This window comes from Mauremys mutica, chromosome 4 (genome assembly GCF_020497125.1).
Source record: "Mauremys mutica isolate MM-2020 ecotype Southern chromosome 4, ASM2049712v1, whole genome shotgun sequence".
In the NCBI taxonomy this organism is placed as follows: Eukaryota; Metazoa; Chordata; order Testudines; family Geoemydidae; genus Mauremys; species Mauremys mutica.
This window is the reverse complement of record NC_059075.1, coordinates 156,082,280-156,099,262: the sequence shown is the minus strand read 5'-3', so window position 1 is coordinate 156,099,262 and position 16,983 is coordinate 156,082,280. Positions and strand designations below refer to the sequence as shown.

Genomic DNA, 16,983 nt, shown 5'->3' with positions numbered 1-16,983 from the left:
CCGGGGTCTCCCCAGAGTGCTGCGAGCTTCCCCCCAGCAGTGCCCCCCCGCTGGGGGCTCCAGCCTTTGGCATTTCCCTGCAACAGTAACCAGCCAAGGCGCTGGTGCTGCGAGCTTCCCCCCAGCAGTGCCCTCAGCTTCTTGGCTCTGGCTGGCTCCGGTCCTGGCCTCCCAGGGCGGCTGAGTCACTGGAGGGGGAGGCTGAGGGGTGAAGCAATGGGTCAGGAATGCAGGAGCTGCTGGGGTGAAACTGAGCAGGGGGGTGAGTCAGAGGTGGGGGGATGGGAGGGAAGGCCAGGATGCAGCGAGGGAAGAGGGGGGACGGGACCAGGGGGGAGCCCCGGAGAGAAAGGGACCGAGTGGGAAGGAGCCGGGAAGGAGGGAACGAAGGGGTGAGAAATGGAGGGGCAGAGACAAGCCCCCCCCCGCCCCCAGGGAGGGGACACGGGGCTCTGCCCCTCTGGGGGGCGCCGGCTCCAAGCCACTTCCAAGCTCAACGGTCAGTTTCAAAATTAAAATTTTATTGTAATTCTCCTGAAACCGCGAAGTGCGAATCCTTCGGTGGTTTCTTACTCAAGCCGCACGTGAAACACGGTTAGTGTCAACGACATAAATAGACACATGGGGCGGGGGGGGGGCGGCTGGGAATGTAGGTGGATGCCCCAAAAATGGCACCTCCAACCCTGTCACGTTGGTGGCCCTGCCACCCGTGAAGCAGCTCATGGAACACAGCAGGGACTTATTCAGAGCTAGAGAAGGACCCAAGCCCCCGGGAGACAGCCCTCCCAGAGCCGGGGAGAGAACCCAGGAGTCCTGGCTCCCAGCCCCCCTGCTCTAACCACCAGCCCCCACTCCCCTCCCCGAGCCGGGGAGAGAACCCAGGAGTCCGGGCTCCCAGCCCCCCCGCTCTAACCACTAGACATCACCCCCTCCCAGAGCCGGGGAGAGAACCCAGGAGTCCGGGCTCCCAGCCCCCCCGCTCTAACCACTAGACATCACCCCCTCCCAGAACCGGGGAGAGAACCCAGGAGTCCTGGCTCCCAGCCCCCCCTGCTCTGACCCACCAGCCCCCACTCCCCTCCCAGCGCCGGGGAGAGAACCCAGGAGTCCTGGCTCCCAGCCCCCCTGCTCTAACCACTAGACATCACCCCCCTCCCAGAGCTGGGGAGAGAACCCAGGAGTCCGGGCTCCCAGCCCCCGCTTTAGGAATGTAACTGTTCTCCAGCAGTTACACTGTCCCTATATACAGATAATTCACTCACGTCCCAGGCCACAGGCTGGTATTTCTGGGGCTGGGGAAAAGGAGGATGCTGGGGGGGGGGACTGGAGGGGCTGGGGGAATAGACTGGAGGGGGTAAATACCCCCCCCCCGCAATACTGACCCCTTTGGATTTGTGCCCCCCCAGGTTTTGAGGTACCATTCGTTGATTCCCCCCCACCCTGAGGTTAAAAAGTTCCTCGGTGTTATTGTGCCTGGAATAGAGCGTGTCTGATTTTGGGGGGCGATCTGGGGGGGCCAGTTCTACACAAGTTTTAAAGAGACCCTAGACGGCCTCTAGCGGACCCCAAGTCTCCCCCTGGGGTGCTCCCAAAGGGACCCCACATTCCTCTACAGCAGCCCAAGAGCTGAGGTTTAGGGTCACAGGGAGGATCCCCTGTAATGTGAGATCCCCCCTTCCTAAGCCAGGGAAGTGCAAATTTGTAATGCTGCCGGAGAGGCCCCAATATGGGGCATTGGGGAAAACCCCAGCCCCCATCTCAGGGCCGGGGGGAGTATTTCAAGCAGACACCCCCCAATTTTTTCTAGAAACATGATGTGTGAGGGGAAGGTTTGGGGGTCTCCAGCAGCCCCCGAATCTGTGCAAAATAGAACATCCCCCCCCCCCCGCTTCCAAGAGTCCTTCTGGGGAGTGGTGAAAATCAGGGTTCGGGGGGACGCTGGTCAAAGGCTGCGGCTGGGGCTCCTGCGGCGATCCAAGGGTTAATGTCTCCAATTCCGCCCCACGGCTGCCCAGACCAGAGTCACCTGCCAGAGAGAGAACCAACGAATAAACCAACCTCACAGCTGGGCTGGCAGGGGCTGCGGGTCGGGAGTGAGGGGCACCGGCAGGGCTGGGGGGGCAGGGCTGGGCTGGCAGGGGCTGCGGGTCGGGAGTGAGGGGCACCGGCAGAGCTGAGGGGGGCAGGGCTGGGCTGGCAGGGGCTGCGGGTCGGGAGTGAGGGGCACCGGCAGAGCTGGGGGGGGGCAGGGCTGGGCTGGCAGCGGCTGCGGGTCGGGAGTGAGGGGCACCGGCAGGGCAGGCGGGGGGGGGCCGGGCAGGGCTGGCAGGGGCTGCGGGTCGGGAGTGAGGGGCACCAGCAGAGCTGGGGGCGGGGGGGGAGCTGGGCTGGCTGGGGCTGTGGGTTGGGAGTGAGGGGCACTGGCAGGGCTGGGGGGGGAGCTGGGCTGGCAGGGGCTGCGGGTCGGGAGTGAGGGGCACTGGCAGGGCTGGGGGGGGCAGGGCTGGGCTGGCAGGGGCTGCGGGTCGGGAGTGAGGGGCACTGGCAGGGCTGGGGGGGGCTGGGCTGGTAGGGGCTGCGGGTCGGGAGTGCGGGGCACCATGGATGTCTCTTACCATCAATCTATCAGCGACTCTTCGCCCGAGTGGCCTCCAGTCTCTTCTATGGGGGCTGGAAAGGAGACGCCAGGACAGTTACTGGGGGGACGTGGGGGGGAGTCTGGGGAGGGTGGGGGGGGAGAAATGGGGGGAAGTTTGGGGGGCCCATGGGCAGAATCAGGATGATGGGGGCAGGTGGAGAGAGGGGGGCTGGGTCTGGGATTTGGGGAGCGGAAGATCTGGGGGTGGGGGATGGGGCAGATGTGGGGGTTCAGGGAGGTTGGGGCCCAAGGTGATTCTGGGATTCCGGGGGGCGGGTCACTCACTGGTGAATTTCTCCCTCTTGCGGCAGCGGGCCCATAGCAGTGCCCCCCCCACCAGGCCGAGCACAGCGACTCCCCCCACGGCGCCCCCCACAGCCAGCCACAGCCGGGAGTCCTGGGGCTGGGGCTCGCCACCTGGGGGCAGAGAGGAGAGGGCTGGGTTAACGGGGGGAGGGGCATCCCAGAACCCCCACTGGCCCTCGAGTCACCCCAGAGCGGCCACCCCCCAGATCCTCCCCAAGAATCCCCTGCACTCAGCCCCACACCCTGACGCCCCCTCCTGCCTCCGTCCACCCCCCAGATCCTCCCCAGGAATCCCCCTGCACTCAGCCCCACACCCTGACGCCCCCTCCTGCCTCCGTCCACCCCCCAGATCCTCCCCAAGAATCCCCCTGCACTCAGCCCCACACCCTGACGCCCCCTCCTGCCTCCGTCCACCCCCCAGATCCTCCCCAAGAATCCCCTGCACTCAGCCCCACACCCTGACGCCCCCTCCTGCCTCCGTCCACCCCCCAGATCCTCCCCAAGAATCCCCCTGCACTCAGCCCCACACCCTGACGCCCCCTCCTGCCTCCGTCCACCCCCCAGACCCCCCCAGTGCATTGTGGGTGTGTGGGGGGGGACGTACATGTGGCGCAGAAGTCGTTCTTGGTGCGGTGGAGGCAGATGGTGCAGTCCATGCACTTGTCCAGGTCGGGGCTCCACGACTGGCCCCCCGGGCAGGAGGGACCTGGTGGGGGGGGGGACGGAAGGAGAAAAGAGAGAAAACGAAGTTAAGGGAGAAACCTGTAACTTCGACGCCCCCTGACCCCCCCCCCGGGCTCTGACTCCCCCCCATGACGAGGGGCCTATTTCCAGCTGGTGAACGTCAGGGGCAGATGGAGCCGGGGTCACATTTCACCCCGAAACCCAACCCTGGTGCCAGGTTAGCAGGGCTGGGGTGGGGGCAGGGCTGGGCTGGCAGGGGGTTGCGGGTCGGGAGTGAGGGGCACCGGCAGAGCTGGGGGAGCCCAGGGCTGGGCTGGCAGGGGCTGCGGGTCGGGAGTGAGGGGCACCGGCAGAGCTGGGGGAGCCCAGGGCTGGGCTGGCAGGGGCTGTGGGTCGGGAGTGAGGGGCACCGGCAGAGCTGAGGGGGGCAGGGTTGGGCTGGCAGGGGCTGCGGGTCGGGAGTGAGGGGCACCGGCAGAGCTGGGGGGGGGCAGGGCTGGGCTGGCAGGGGCTGCGGGTCGGGAGTGAGGGGCACCGGCAGAGCTGGGGGGGGGCAGGGGTGGGCTGGCAGGGGCTGCGGGTCGGGAGTGAGGGGCACCGGCAGAGCTGGGGGGGTCTTCTGGTCAGGTCACCTTCAGGGAGGGGAGGGGCTCATGGGGCAGACACTGAGGGGAGGGGCTCGGAGCTGGGGGGCGGAGAGCTTTGTAGACCTGGGGGGTCCGATCTTGGGGTGCACGGCGGGGTCTGGGGGATTTGGGGGGATTGTTCTGGGGGGTTGGGGCAGCGGATCCCGGGGGTCTGGGCGGCCGTGGCGGATGGGGGGGTGCAAGGGGCAGTATTTTTCGGGGGGGCGCGTTGGGGGGGGGCTGGGGGCAGCTCCCCCCCACTGGACAATCCAGCATTGCTCATCAGCCCCGCCCCCTGTGACGTCACATCACGAGCCCGGTGACTCACCCCCGCCCCCCCCCGCCGGCATATCCCATGAATGAAATCACCGGCCCCGCCCCCGCCGCGCACGTGGGGGCTGCAGGGAAGGGGGGGTCCCCAGGCCCCGCCCCTCCCCTCCCCTAGGCCCCGCCTCCTGGAAGGGAGATGGGGGGGCGGTGCCTCGAGTTCTGCTCCCTGAACCCCCAGCGCCCCCCCCAGCGCCGGCAGCCAATGGGGAGGCGGGGAGGGGGCGTGGCCACACGGTCCCATTCATAGAAAGGAACGGGCGGGGCTAACCCCCCCGGCACCGCAACATCAAACCAGCCCCCCCCCCCCGCCAGCTCCCCCCCCCCCCGGCAGCCCCCCACACACCCCGCGCCCCCCCCCGGAACCAGACACCCCCCGGCAGCCCCCCACACACCCCGCGCCCCCCCCCCGGAACCAGACACCCCCCGGCAGCCCCCCCCCACATGCCGCCCCCCCGAACCACTCAGCCCCCCCAGCCAGCCCCACCCCGGAACCAGCCCCCCCCGCAGCCAGCCCCCCACAGACACACGCCGCCCCCCCCGAACCACTTAGCCCTCCCGCCCCCCCAGGCAGCCCCGGCACCAGCCGCACCTCCCGGCCCAGCGGCAAAGCGCCCCCGCAGCCCCCCGGGCCGGGCCCCCCTCACCTGCGGCCGGCTCGCCCCGGGCGCCCCCCAGCAGCACCAGCAGCACCACGGCGAGGCCCCCCCGAGTCTCCATCGCTGGCTCCGGGTCCCGGCGGCTCCTGTCCCGAGCGGGCTCTGAGCCGGTGACTCAACGCCCCAAACTCCCAACTTTCCCCGGCGGCCGGAGAGACGCCCCCGCAGATCCGGTCCCGGCAAGGAGCGGGGCGGGGCGGGGCGGGGAGCCCGGACTCCTGGGTTCTCCTGGCTGAGGGAGGGGAGCGGGGGCTGGGAGCCAGGACTCCTGGGTTCTCCTGGGTGAGGGAGGGGAGCGGGGGCTGGGAGCCCGGACTCCTGGGTTCTCCTGGCTGAGGGAGGGGAGCGGGGGCTGGGAGCCAGGACTCCTGGGTTCTCCTGGCTGAGGGAGGGGAGCGGGGGCTGGGAGCCAGGACTCCTGGGTTCTCCTGGCTGAGGGAGGGGAGCGGGGGCTGGGAGCCAGGACTCCTGGGTTCTCCTGGCTGAGGGAGGGGAGCGGGGGCTTGGAGCCAGGACTCCTGGGTTCTCCTGGCTGAGGGAGGGGAGCGGGGGCTGGGAGCCAGGACTCCTGGGTTCTCTGGGAGGGGAGTGGGGGCTGGTGGGTGAGAGCAGGGGGGCTGGGAGCCAGGACTCCTGGGTTCTCTGGGAGGGGAGCGGGGGCTGGGAGCCAGGACTCCTGGGTTCTCTCCCGGCTCTGGGAGGGGAGTGGGGGCTGGTGGGTGAGAGCCGGGGGGCTGGGAGCCAGGACTCCTGGGTTCTCTGGGAGGGGAGTGGGGGCTGGTGGTTAGAGCAGGGGGGGCTGGGAGCCCGGACTCCTGGGTTCTCCTGGCTGAGGGAGGGGAGCGGGGGCTGGGAGCCAGGACTCCTGGGTTCTCTGGGAGGGGAGTGGGGGCTGGTGGTTAGAGCAGGGGGGGCTGGGAGCCAGGACTCCTGGGTTCTCTCCCCAGCTCTGGGAGGGGAGTGGGGGCTGGTGGGTGAGAGCAGGGGGGCTGGGAGCCAGGACTCCTGGGTTCTCTGGGAGGGGAGGGGAGACACCACTTTAAGTCAGGACAGGAGGCAACATGGTTTCAAAGATCCACGAGCTTTATTGTTTCCAGGCACAAAGCCCGTGAGGCGCCGGGGGCCCGGCTGTCCCGGGCTCGGACGCCTGGGTTCTAGCGTGGCCGGCTGGGGGGGGGGGGGGGGGGGCAGCGCGGGTCGGGGGGAGGGGGCCCGGGCCGGGCCGGGCCGGCGGGGGAGTGTGCTGGGGCGGCGGGGGAGAGTCACTCGAATCCCAGCTCCGGGACCTTCTTCCTGATCCAGCCCATGAGCTGCGGGACGCTCGTGTAGACTCCTAGGCTGGTGCCATCGCACTTCTGGGTGGAACCATGGCTCACGATGCCAACCTGCGGGGATAGAGCGAGGGGGCCCCTCAGTCCCGACCCGCAGCCCCCCCAGCCCTGCCAGTGCCCCTCACTCCCGACCCGCAGCCCCCCCAGCCCAGCCCTGCCGGTGCCCCTCACTCCCGACCCGCAGCCCCTGCCAGCCCTGCTGGTGCCCCTCACTCCCGACCCGCAGCCCCCCCCAGCCCTGCCGGTGCCCCTCACTCCCGACCTGCAGCCCCCCCCAGCCCTGCCGGTGCCCCTCACTCCCGACCCCCGGCCCCTGCCAGCGCTGCCCCCCCAGCCCCGCCGGTGCCCCTCACTCCCGACCCGCAGCCCCTGCCAGCCCAGCCCTGCCCCCCCAGCCCTGCCAGTGCCCCTCACTCCCGACCCGCAGCCCCCTGCCAGCCCTGCCCTGCTGGTGCCCCTCACTCCCAACCCGTAGCCCCCTGCCAGCCCCGCCCTGCCGGTGCCCCTCACTCCCGACCCGCAGCCCCTGCCAGCCCAGCCCTGCCGGTGCCCCTCACTCCCGCCCCGCAGCCCCTGCCAGCCCTGCCCTGCCGGTGCCCCTCACTCCCGACCCGCAGCCCCTGCCAGCCCAGCTCTGCCGGTGCCCCTCACTCCCGACCCGCAGCCCCTGCCAGCCCTGCCCTGTTCCCCCAGCTCTGCCGGTGCCCCTCACTCCCGACCCGCAGCCCCCCCCAGCCCTGCCCCCCCCCAGCCCTGCCGGTGCCCCTCACTGCCAGCCCCGGGCTCTCACTAGCCAGGCCCCTCACTGCTTTTGGAAGGTCTTTCATCGCCCTCTGGTGGTGAATGTTTGTATTACATTATATCGTCCTGTTGTGTCCACACTCCTGAGAGCAGGGTGGTATTGGGGGCGGGGGGGCTCAGTCCGGTCTCCCGCCCTCTCCCGTGTCTGTCGGCCCATCCCCGGGAGGGTCCGTCGGTCTGGGAGCGTCTCACCTGTATCCAGCGCTGGTTTCGCTTCACTACGAAGGGTCCCCCGGAGTCACCTGGGGGGAGGAAGGGAGACGAGGGTTGAAATCCTGGGGGCGGGAGCTGGGGGTGGGGTGGGGGGGGATGAAGAAACAGGAGCGGGAATGAATGGCCGCAGGAATCAAGGAAGGAAGGAATGAGTCAGGGAAATGAAGGAAGGAATTAGAGAAGCGAGGAATCCAGGCCGGAGCGAAGGAAGGACTCGAGGAATGAACGCGTGAAGGAAGCCGGTCCCGCGTGGGGGGCGCCTGCGGAACTGCCGGAGTCACGCGGGGGTGAATCCGGAGCAGAGGGAAGGAGCGAAGCCTGGAAGAGAGAAGGAACAGGGCCGAATCGATGACTGTAGAAAGGAAAGCGAATGACGGGGAGGCGGCGAGGAAAGGAAGGAGGGAAGGAAGCAGTGGGCGGACGGAGGAATGAGGAGGGAATGAACACAAGGCTGCAGTGTGAACGCAGGGCTGGCGGCAGATGACTGGAGGGAAGGATGAATGGAGGGGGAGAGGAGTGGAGGGCCCGGGCTGCAGGGGGTTTGGGGCGGACCGGGGGGGGGGGACACTCACCCCCGCAGGCATCTTGACCCTTCTCTCCGACGGCACAAAACATGTTGGAGGTGAAATTTTTCAGTTTCTCCTGGCAGTGTGGGCGGCTCTGCAACCAGACAGGGGAGCTGGGGAGTGAGGGGTTAACAGACCCCACCCCCACCAGGGTGTGGGACGGGCCCTGCTCTGTGTGTGTCCCGCTGCCCCCTGCTGGCGGGGACGGGCCCTGCTCTGTGTGTGTCCCGCTGCCCCCTGGTGGCGGGGATGGGCCCTGCCCTGTGCGTGTCCCGCTGCCCCCTGCTGGCGGGGACGGGCCCTGCTCTGTGTGTGTCCTGCTGCCCCCTGGTGGCGGGGATGGGCCCTGCCCTGTGTGTGTCCCGCTGCCCCCTGCTGGCGGGGACGGGCCCTGCTCTGTGTGTGTCCTGCTGCCCCCTGCTGGCGGGGACGGGCCCTGCTGTGTGCGTGTCCCGCTGCCCCCTGCTGGCGGGGACGGGCCCTGCTCTGTGTGTGTGTCCTGCTGCCCCCTGCTGGCGGGGACGGGCCCTGCTCTGTGTGTGTCCTGCTGCCCCCTGCTGGCGGGGACGGGCCCTGCTCTGTGTGTGTCCCGCTGCCCCCTGCTGGCGGGGACGGGCCCTGCCCTGTGTGTGTCCCGCTGCCCCCTGCTGGCGGGGACGGGCCCTGCTCTGTGTGTGTGTCCTGCTGCCCCCTGCTGGCGGGGACGGGCCCTGCTCTGTGTGTGTCCCGCTGCCCCCTGCTGGCGGGGACGGGCCCTGCTCTGTGTGTGTCCCGCTGCCCCCTGCTGGCGGGGACGGGCCCTGCTCTGTGTGTGTGTCCCGCTGCCCCCTGCTGGCGGGGATGGGCCCTGCTCTGTGTGTGTGTCCCGCTGCCCCCTGCTGGCGGGGACGGGCCCTGCCCTGTGTGTGTCCCGCTGCCCCCTGCTGGCGGGGACGGGCCCTGCTCTGTGTGTGTCCCGCTGCCCCCTGCTGGCGGGGACGGGCCCTGCCCTGTGTGTGTCCCGCTGCCCCCTGCTGGCGGGGACGGGCCCTGCCCTGTGTGTGTCCCGCTGCCCCCTGCTGGCGGGGACGGACCCTGCTGTGTGCGTGTCCCGCTGCCCCCTGCTGGCGGGGACGGGCCCTGCCCTGTGTGTGTCCCGCTGCCCCCTGCTGGCGGGGACGGGCCCTGCCCTGTGCGTGTCCCGCTGCCCCCTGCTGGCGGGGACGGGCCCTGCCCTGTGCGTGTCCCGCTGCCCCCTGCTGGCGGGGACGGGCCCTGCTGTGTGTGTGTCCCGCTGCCCCCTGCTGGCGGGGACGGGCCCTGCTGTGTGCGTGTCCCGCTGCCCCCTGCTGGCGGGGACGGGCCCTGCTGTGTGCGTGTCCCGCTGCCCCCTGCTGGCGGGGACGGGCCCTGCTGTGTGAGTGTCCCGCTGCCCCCTGCTGGCGGGGACGGGCCCTGCTGTGTGCGTGTCCCGCTGCCCCCTGCTGGCGGGGACGGGCCCTGCGCTGTGTGTGTCCTGCTGCCCCCTGCTGGCGGGGACGGGCCCTGCTGTGTGTGTGTCCCGCTGCCCCCTGCTGGCGGGGACGGGCCCTGCCCTGTGTGTGTCCTGCTGCCCCCTGCTGGCGGGGACGGGCCCTGCCCTGTGTGTGTCCTGCTGCCCCCTGCTGGCGGGGACGGGCCCTGCTGTGTGTGTGTCCTGCTGCCCCCTGCTGGCGGGGACGGGCCCTGCTCTGTGTGTGTCCTGCTGCCCCCTGCTGGCGGGGACGGGCCCTGCTGTGTGTGTGTGTCCTGCTGCCCCCTGCTGGCGGGGACGGGCCCTGCTCTGTGCGTGTCCTGCTGCCCCCTGCTGGCGGGGACGGGCCCTGCTCTGTGTGTGTCCTGCTGCCCCCTGCTGGCGGGGACGGGCCCTGCTCTGTGCGTGTCCTGCTGCCCCCTGCTGGCGGGGACGGGCCCTGCCCTGTGCGTGTCCCGCTGCCCCCTGCTGGCGGGGACGGGCCCTGCCCTGTGTGTGTGTCCTGCTGCCCCCTGCTGGCGGGGACGGGCCCTGCTGTGTGTGTGTCCTGCTGCCCCCTGCTGGCGGGGACGGGCCCTGCTCTGTGTGTGTGTCCTGCTGCCCCCTGCTGGCGGGGACGGGCCCTGCTCTGTGTGTGTGTCCTGGCTGCCCCCTGCTGGCGGGGACGGGCCCTGCTCTGTGTGTGTCCTGCTGCCCCCTGCTGGCGGGGACGGGCCCTGCTCTGTGTGTGTGTCCTGCTGCCCCCTGCTGGCGGGGACGGGCCCTGCTCTGTGTGTGTCCTGCTGCCCCCTGCTGGCGGGGACGGGCCCTGCTCTGTGTGTGTCCTGCTGCCCCCCGCTGGCGGGGACGGGCCCTGCTGTGTGTGTGTCCTGCTGCCCCCTGCTGGCGGGGACGGGCCCTGCCCTGTGTGTGTGTCCTGCTGCCCCCTGCTGGCGGGGACGGGCCCTGCTCTGTGTGTGTGTCCTGGCTGCCCCCTGCTGGCGGGGACGGGCCCTGCTCTGTCTGTGTCCTGCTGCCCCCTGCTGGCGGGGACGGGCCCTGCTCTGTGTGTGTGTCCTGCTGCCCCCTGCTGGCGGGGACGGGCCCTGCTCTGTGTGTGTCCTGCTGCCCCCTGCTGGCGGGGACGGGCCCTGCTCTGTGTGTGTCCTGCTGCCCCCCGCTGGCGGGGACGGGCCCTGCTGTGTGTGTGTCCTGCTGCCCCCTGCTGGCGGGGACGGGCCCTGCTCTGTGTGTGTCCTGGCTGCCCCCTGCTGGCGGGGACGGGCCCTGCTGTGTGTGTGTCCTGCTGCCCCCTGCTGGCGGGGACGGGCCCTGCTCTGTGTGTGTCCTGGCTGCCCCCTGCTGGCGGGGATGGGCCCTGCTCTGTGTGTGTCCCGCTGCCCCCTGCTGGCGGGGACGGGCCCTGCTCTGTGTGTGTCCCGCTGCCCCCTGCTGGCGGGGACGGGCCCTGCTCTGTGTGTGTGTCCTGGCGGCCCCCTGCTGGCGGGGACGGGCCCTGCTCTGTCTGTGTCCTGCTGCCCCCTGCTGGCGGGGACGGGCCCTGCTCTGTGTGTGTCCTGGCTGCCCACTGCTGGCGGGGACGGGCCCTGCTCTGTGTGTGTCCTGCTGCCCCCCGCTGGCGGGGACGGGCCCTGCTCTGTGTGTGTCCTGCTGCCCCCTGCTGGCGGGGACGGGCCCTGCTCTGTGTGTGTCCCGCTGCCCCCTGCTGGCGGGGACGGGCCCTGCTGTGTGTGTGTGTGTGTCCTGCTGCCCCCTGCTGGCGGGGACGGGCCCTGCTGTGTGTGTGTGTGTCCCGCTGCCCCCCGCTGGCGGGGACGGGCCCTGCTCTGTGTGTGTCCTGCTGCCCCCTGCTGGCGGGGACGGGCCCTGCTGTGTGTGTGTGTGTCCTGCTGCCCCCTGCTGGCGGGGACGGGCCCTGCTCTGTGCTTATGCCCCCTGCCGCCCGTGCTGGGTGCTGCCCCCGGGGTGCCGCCCGTACCTGTATCACCACCTCGGCCTGCTGCAGCACCTTACTGGTTGCCCGGTTCCCGATCTTCCCCCAGCCGGTGATGATGCCCCGGATTTCTCTCTCCTCCTCATCCCCGCCGTGCCCCGTCAGGATCCGGCCTGGGGGGAGCCACAGGTCAGGGGGCACAGGGCGGCCCCGCTCCCCCCGGCTGACCCCAGGCTTCCTTCCCCACTGCCACCCGCAGCCTCCCCTCCTCACCTTGGTACGTGCACGTCTCCTCCCAGCCGGCCGCCGGCAGGTCCAGGATGCGCCTCATCTCCGCGCTGCAGGGGAGACAGACGGGCCTGGGACGGCACCGCAGGGAGTCAGACCCTGCTCCCCTCCCAGAGCCGGGGAGAGAACCCAGGAGTCCTGGCTCCCAGCCCCCCCCTGCTCTGACCCACCAGCTCCCACTCCCCTCCCAGAGCCGGGGAGAGAACCCAGGAGTCCTGGCTCCCAGCCCCCCCTGCTCTAATCACCAGCCCCCACTCCCCTCCCAGAGCCGGGAGAGAACCCAGGAGTCCTGGCTCCCAGCCCCCCCGTGCTCTGACCCACCAGCACCCACTCCCCTCCCAGAGCTGGGAGAGAACCCAGGAGTCCTGGCTCCCAGCCCCCCCCGCTCTGACCCACCAGCCCCCACTCCCCTCCCAGAGCCGGGGAGAGAACCCAGGAGTCCTGGCTCCCAGCCCCCCCTGCTGTAACCACCAGCCCCCACTCCCCTCCCAGAGCCGGGAGAGAACCCAGGAGTCCTGGCTCCCAGCCCCCCCTGCTCTAACCACCAGCCCCCACTCCCCTCCCAGAGCCGGGAGAGAACCCAGGAGTCCGGTGGGCATCTCACCGGATTTTGGGGGTGAAGGCCAGAGGCTCGGTGAGGTTGAGCAGTGCGATGTCGAAGTCAAAATTCAAAAGCCCTTTGTAGCCCTCGTGGACGATGATTTGCCCCACGCGGAGGCCTGGGGGCTGCTTGGGGGTGGTGGTCAGCCCTGGGGTCACAGACATGTGTCAGTCCCGGCCACGGCGCCCCCTGCCCAGCCCCCCACCTGCCCCCCCTGGCATGGTGCCCCCTGCCCAGCCCCCCACCTGCCCCCCATGCCACGGCGCCCCCTGCCCAGCCCCCCACCTGCCCCCCCTGCCACGGCGCCCCCTGCCCAGCCCCCCACCTGCCCCCCATGCCACGGCGCCCCCTGCCCAGCCCCCCACCTGCCCCCCATGCCACGGCGCCCCCTGCCCAGCCCCCTGGCATGGTGCCCCCTGCCCAGCCCCCCACCTGCCCCCCATGCCATGGCGCCCCCTGCCCAGCCCCCCACCTGCCCCCATGTCACGGTGCCCCCTGCCCAGCCCCCCCACCTGCCCCCCCAGGCTCGTCGCCCCCTGCGCAGACCCGTGGCATGGGGCCCCCTGCCCAGCCCCCCACCTGCCCCCCATGCCACAGCGCCACCTGCCCAGCCCCCCACCTGCCCCCCCTGGCACGGCACCCCCTGCCCAGCCCCCCACCTGCCCCCCATGCCACAGCGCCACCTGCCCAGCCCCCCACCTGCCCCCCATGGCACAGCGCCCCCTGCCCAGCCCCCCGCCCCGGCGCCCCCAGTGCGGGCTCACCGACAGCCGCAGTGACTTGGTCCGGGGCCATGGCTCGCCCGGCCTCGGCGTCCCAGACGTTGTGAGCCGCGGTCAGGACCCAGGAGGGGGCCACGATGGAGCCCCCCGCGCTGTAGGAATGATGCTGGGGCAGGGGCGGGGGAGAAAGCAGGCTCAGTGGGGTGGGGAGATGGGGCGGCCGGGGGGGGAGGGTATCGGGGGGGCTTCCTACCTTGTCTTTCAACTTCAGATACACCTGCCAGGGCCACTGCTTCTCCTCCGCCTGCTCCCCACGGAAAACCCGTTCCATGGACAGGCTGCGCCCCACGCCCCGCACCCCACAGCCGAGACCTTCGTCTGGAGACACAGAGGCAGGGGCTGGGGGGGGGGGGGCTGCAGGGATCCCCCTCCCCTCCCCGGGCTGGGAGAGAACCCAGGAGTCCTGGCTCCCAGCCCTCCCCCGCTCTGACCCCCCCACTCCCCTCCCAGAGCTGGGGAGAGAACCCAGGAGTCCTGGCTCCCAGCCCCCCCCCCCCGCTCTGACCCCCCCACTCCCCTCCCAGAGCCGGGGAGAGAACCCAGGAGTCCTGGCTCCCAGCCCCCCCCCCGCGCTCTGACCCCCCCACTCCCCTACCAGTGCCGGGGTTAGAACCCAGGAGTCCTGGCTCCCAGCCCTCCCCCGCTCTGACCCCCCCACTCCCCTCCCAGAGCCGGGGAGAGAACCCAGGAGTCCTGGCTCCCAGCCGCCCTGCTCTACCCACCAGCCCCCACTCCCCTCCCAGAGCTGGGGAGAGAACCCAGGAGTCCTGGCGTCCAGCCTCCCCCTCCCCCCGCTCTACCCCACTCCCCTGCCAGAGCCAGAGCCCCCCCCGACTCACCCAAGCCCCACAGCAGCTGGGTGAGGGCCCCCAGGTCACGGTAGCTCTGCAGGTAGAAGGATCTTTGGGTTCCCGGCTTCTTCGTGGCGATTCGCTCCATCTGCTCCTTGTGGGCACCGCCGACCCCCAGCGCGAAGATATCTGGGGTGGGTGGGGTCACTAGGGAGTGTCCTCTGGGGCAAGGCCCCACGCCCCTGAGCCAGCCAGGCCCTGCCCTGGGGCCGGGGGGAGCCAGCGCCCCCTGGAGGGGACAGGCCCCTGCCCCATTCCCTGCCCCCCTGAGCCAGCCAGGCCCTGCCCTGGGGCCGGGGGGGAGCCGGCGCCCCCTGGAGGGGACAGGCCCCTGCCCCATTCCCTGCCCCCCTGAGCCAGCCAGGCCCTGCCCTGGGGCCGGGGGGAGCCAGCGCCCCCTGGAGGGGACAGGCCCCTGCCCCATTCCCTGCCCCCTGAGCCAGCCAGGCCCTGCCCTGGGGCCGGGGGGAGCCAGCGCCCCCTGGAGGGGACAGGCCCCTGCCCCATTCCCTGCCCCCCTGAGCCAGCCAGGCCCTGCCCTGGGGCCGGGGGGGAGCCGGCGCCCCCTGGAGGGGACAGGCCCCTGCCCCATTCCCTGCCCCCCTGAGCCAGCCAGGCCCTGCCCTGGGGCCGGGGGGAGCCAGCGCCCCCTGGAGGGGACAGGCCCCTGCCCCATTCCCTGCCCCCTGAGCCAGCCAGGCCCTGCCCTGGGGCCGGGGGGAGCCAGCGCCCCCTGGAGGGGACAGGCCCCTGCCCCATTCCCTGCCCCCTGAGCCAGCCAGGCCCTGCCCTGGGGCCGGGGGGAGCCAGCGCCCCCTGGAGGGGACAGGCCCCTGCCCCATTCCCTGCCCCCTGAGCCAGCCAGGCCCTGCCCTGGGGCCGGATCGGAGCCAGCGCCCCCTAGAGGGGACAGGCCCCTGCCCCATTCCCTGCCCCCTGAGCCAGCCAGGCCCTGCCCTGGGGCCGGGGGGAGCCAGCGCCCCCTGGAGGGGACAGGCCCCTGCCCCATTCCCTGCCCCCCTGAGCCAGCCAGGCCCTGCTCTGGGGCTGGGGGGGAGCCAGCGCCCCCTGGAGGGGACAGGCCCCTGCCCCATTCCCTGCCCCCTGAGCCAGCCAGGCCCTGCCCTGGGGCCGGGGGGGGAGCCGGCGCCCCCTGGAGGGGACAGGCCCCTGCCCCATTCCCTGCCCCCTGAGCCAGCCAGGCCCTGCCCTGGGGCCGGGGGGAGCCAGCGCCCCCTGGAGGGGACAGGCCCCTGCCCCATTCCCTGCCCCCTGAGCCAGCCAGGCCCTGCCCTGGGGCCGGGGGGAGCCAGCGCCCCCTGGAGGGGACAGGCCCCTGCCCCATTCCCTGCCCCCCTGAGCCAGCCAGGCCCTGCCCTGGGGCCGGGGGGAGCCAGCGCCCCCTGGAGGGGACAGGCCCCTGCCCCATTCCCTGCCCCCCTGAGCCAGCCAGGCCCTGCCCTGGGGCCGGGGGGAGCCAGCGCCCCCTGGAGGGGACAGGCCCCTGCCCCAGTCCCTGGTACCATGCCCACTTACCCAGGTTCTGGTCCGGGTCGGGGACGGCTGCCTGGATTTGTGCTGAGACCCCAGCTGGGTCCAGCCCCACATTGTGTCTCTCTGGTGGGGCAGGAAGAAGGAACCTGAGCCAAGATGCCCCACAGTGGGGTGGGGGGGGGCTGGGCTGGGGTCCTATCCCTGTGCACTGCCCTTGGGGGGCTGGGGGTGCCAGGGAGGGGGGCTGTGGGGGCATGGGGGTCCCTGGGGGTCCTCGGGCAGGGAGGTTTGGGGGATCCCCAGAGGCAGGAAGGTATAAGGGGGTGTTAAGCCCAAATGTCTGCCCTGGGGGGTATTTGCCCCATGGGGGGGGGGGGTCTGTCTCACCACTCGTGATCAGAACCACGATGTGTTTCCTGGCGCTGGTTTTCGGCGGCTCCGTCTGGATCAGGGACAGAACCTGCCTCAACGCGGCCCCCAGGTTGGCGCCTCGCTGGGTGAAGCTGTCTGGGGGTGGGACACGACACCCCCGTCACCACAACACCACAACACACACAACCCTGTCACCCCAGCAATCCAGTAATAACCCTCCAGCAACATAACATACAACAGTTCACCACAACACACAGCCCAACCCCACAACACAATGAAACAACTCTCCTCCACAACACTATACAACAGCGCAGTGACAACGCCATCACCACCCAGCAACACAACAACCACCCTGTCACCAGGACAAACCTGTTACCCTAACAACACAACACAACAACCCTCTCACACAGCACTACACAGCAACACCACTACCCCATCATCCCAACACAACAACCCCAACATGCCAACAATACCAGGACAAACCTGTCACCCCAACACAACATCCCCGTCAACACAACACTGCACCACAATGACAACTCGGTCACCACACAACAGCCCTGGCACCACAACACCACATCACAACACACAGTGATAACCCTTTAAACAGAACACAACACACAATGACAATACCATTGTCGCAATACAAATATCCCTGTCGCCACAGGAAAATGACTCAACCCAACATGCAATAACACAATGACAACACTGTCAACCTAAAACAACACACAAGGATGATCCTGTCATCCCAACAGCACAAACACGATGACAAAACACAGCTTGCCACACCATCACAACCCTAACAACACAACAGAACACAACACACATCAACCCCCATGACTACAACACAATAACCCCATTACTACAGCATAACTAACCAACACACAACAACCTCATCACCAAGACATGACAAGATGCAACAACACAATGACAACTCCACCACCAAAATGACACAACAGAACACACAACAACCCCATCACCACAACACACAACACAGCTACACCCCAGGAACTGCATCACTC

At 70.3% G+C, this 16,983-nt stretch overlaps 2 protein-coding genes across 2 annotated transcripts in view; both read right to left on the bottom strand.

Annotated features, from left to right (window-relative positions):
- Nucleotides 1–1,508: 1,508 nt before the first annotated feature.
- Nucleotides 1,509–5,380, bottom strand: LOC123370028 (tumor necrosis factor receptor superfamily member 12A-like). The gene is made up of 5 exons (XM_045016182.1): nucleotides 5,229–5,380; nucleotides 3,549–3,650; nucleotides 2,924–3,055; nucleotides 2,616–2,670; nucleotides 1,509–2,026 (listed from the first exon to the last, which is right to left on the bottom strand). Exons 1-4 carry the CDS (start codon nucleotides 5,299–5,301, stop codon nucleotides 2,618–2,620), a joined length of 360 nt encoding a protein of 119 aa, XP_044872117.1. The 5' UTR covers nucleotides 5,302–5,380; the 3' UTR covers nucleotides 1,509–2,026; nucleotides 2,616–2,617.
- A 1,072-nt stretch (nucleotides 5,381–6,452) lies between these two features.
- Nucleotides 6,453–16,983, bottom strand: part of LOC123370477 (complement factor B-like) — a 19,328-nt gene continuing 8,797 nt past the window's right edge. The window contains exons 9-19 of the mRNA XM_045017087.1: nucleotides 15,980–16,099; nucleotides 15,635–15,715; nucleotides 14,087–14,227; nucleotides 13,441–13,565; nucleotides 13,230–13,353; nucleotides 12,469–12,613; nucleotides 11,850–11,935; nucleotides 11,622–11,749; nucleotides 8,158–8,245; nucleotides 7,565–7,614; nucleotides 6,453–6,625 (exon numbers count right to left, since the gene is read on the bottom strand). Of these exons, the coding sequence (XP_044873022.1) occupies nucleotides 6,503–6,625; nucleotides 7,565–7,614; nucleotides 8,158–8,245; nucleotides 11,622–11,749; nucleotides 11,850–11,935; nucleotides 12,469–12,613; nucleotides 13,230–13,353; nucleotides 13,441–13,565; nucleotides 14,087–14,227; nucleotides 15,635–15,715; nucleotides 15,980–16,099 (1,211 nt within the window). The 3' untranslated portion in view covers nucleotides 6,453–6,502. The remainder of the gene's footprint in view (nucleotides 6,626–7,564; nucleotides 7,615–8,157; nucleotides 8,246–11,621; nucleotides 11,750–11,849; nucleotides 11,936–12,468; nucleotides 12,614–13,229; nucleotides 13,354–13,440; nucleotides 13,566–14,086; nucleotides 14,228–15,634; nucleotides 15,716–15,979; nucleotides 16,100–16,983) is intronic.

Excerpts from the sequence above, each read along its gene's own strand:
- LOC123370028 (XM_045016182.1), bottom strand. The coding sequence starts at position 5,301 with ATGGAGACTCGGGGGGGCCTCGCCGTGGTGCTGCTGGTGCTGCTGGGG. Across the intron at positions 3,651-5,228 it reads CCGGGGCGAGCCGGCCGCAG|GTCCCTCCTGCCCGGGGGGC; the intron begins GTGAGGGGGGCC and ends CCCCCCCACCAG. Across the intron at positions 3,056-3,548 it reads GAACGACTTCTGCGCCACAT|GTGGCGAGCCCCAGCCCCAG; the intron begins GTACGTCCCCCC and ends CTCTGCCCCCAG.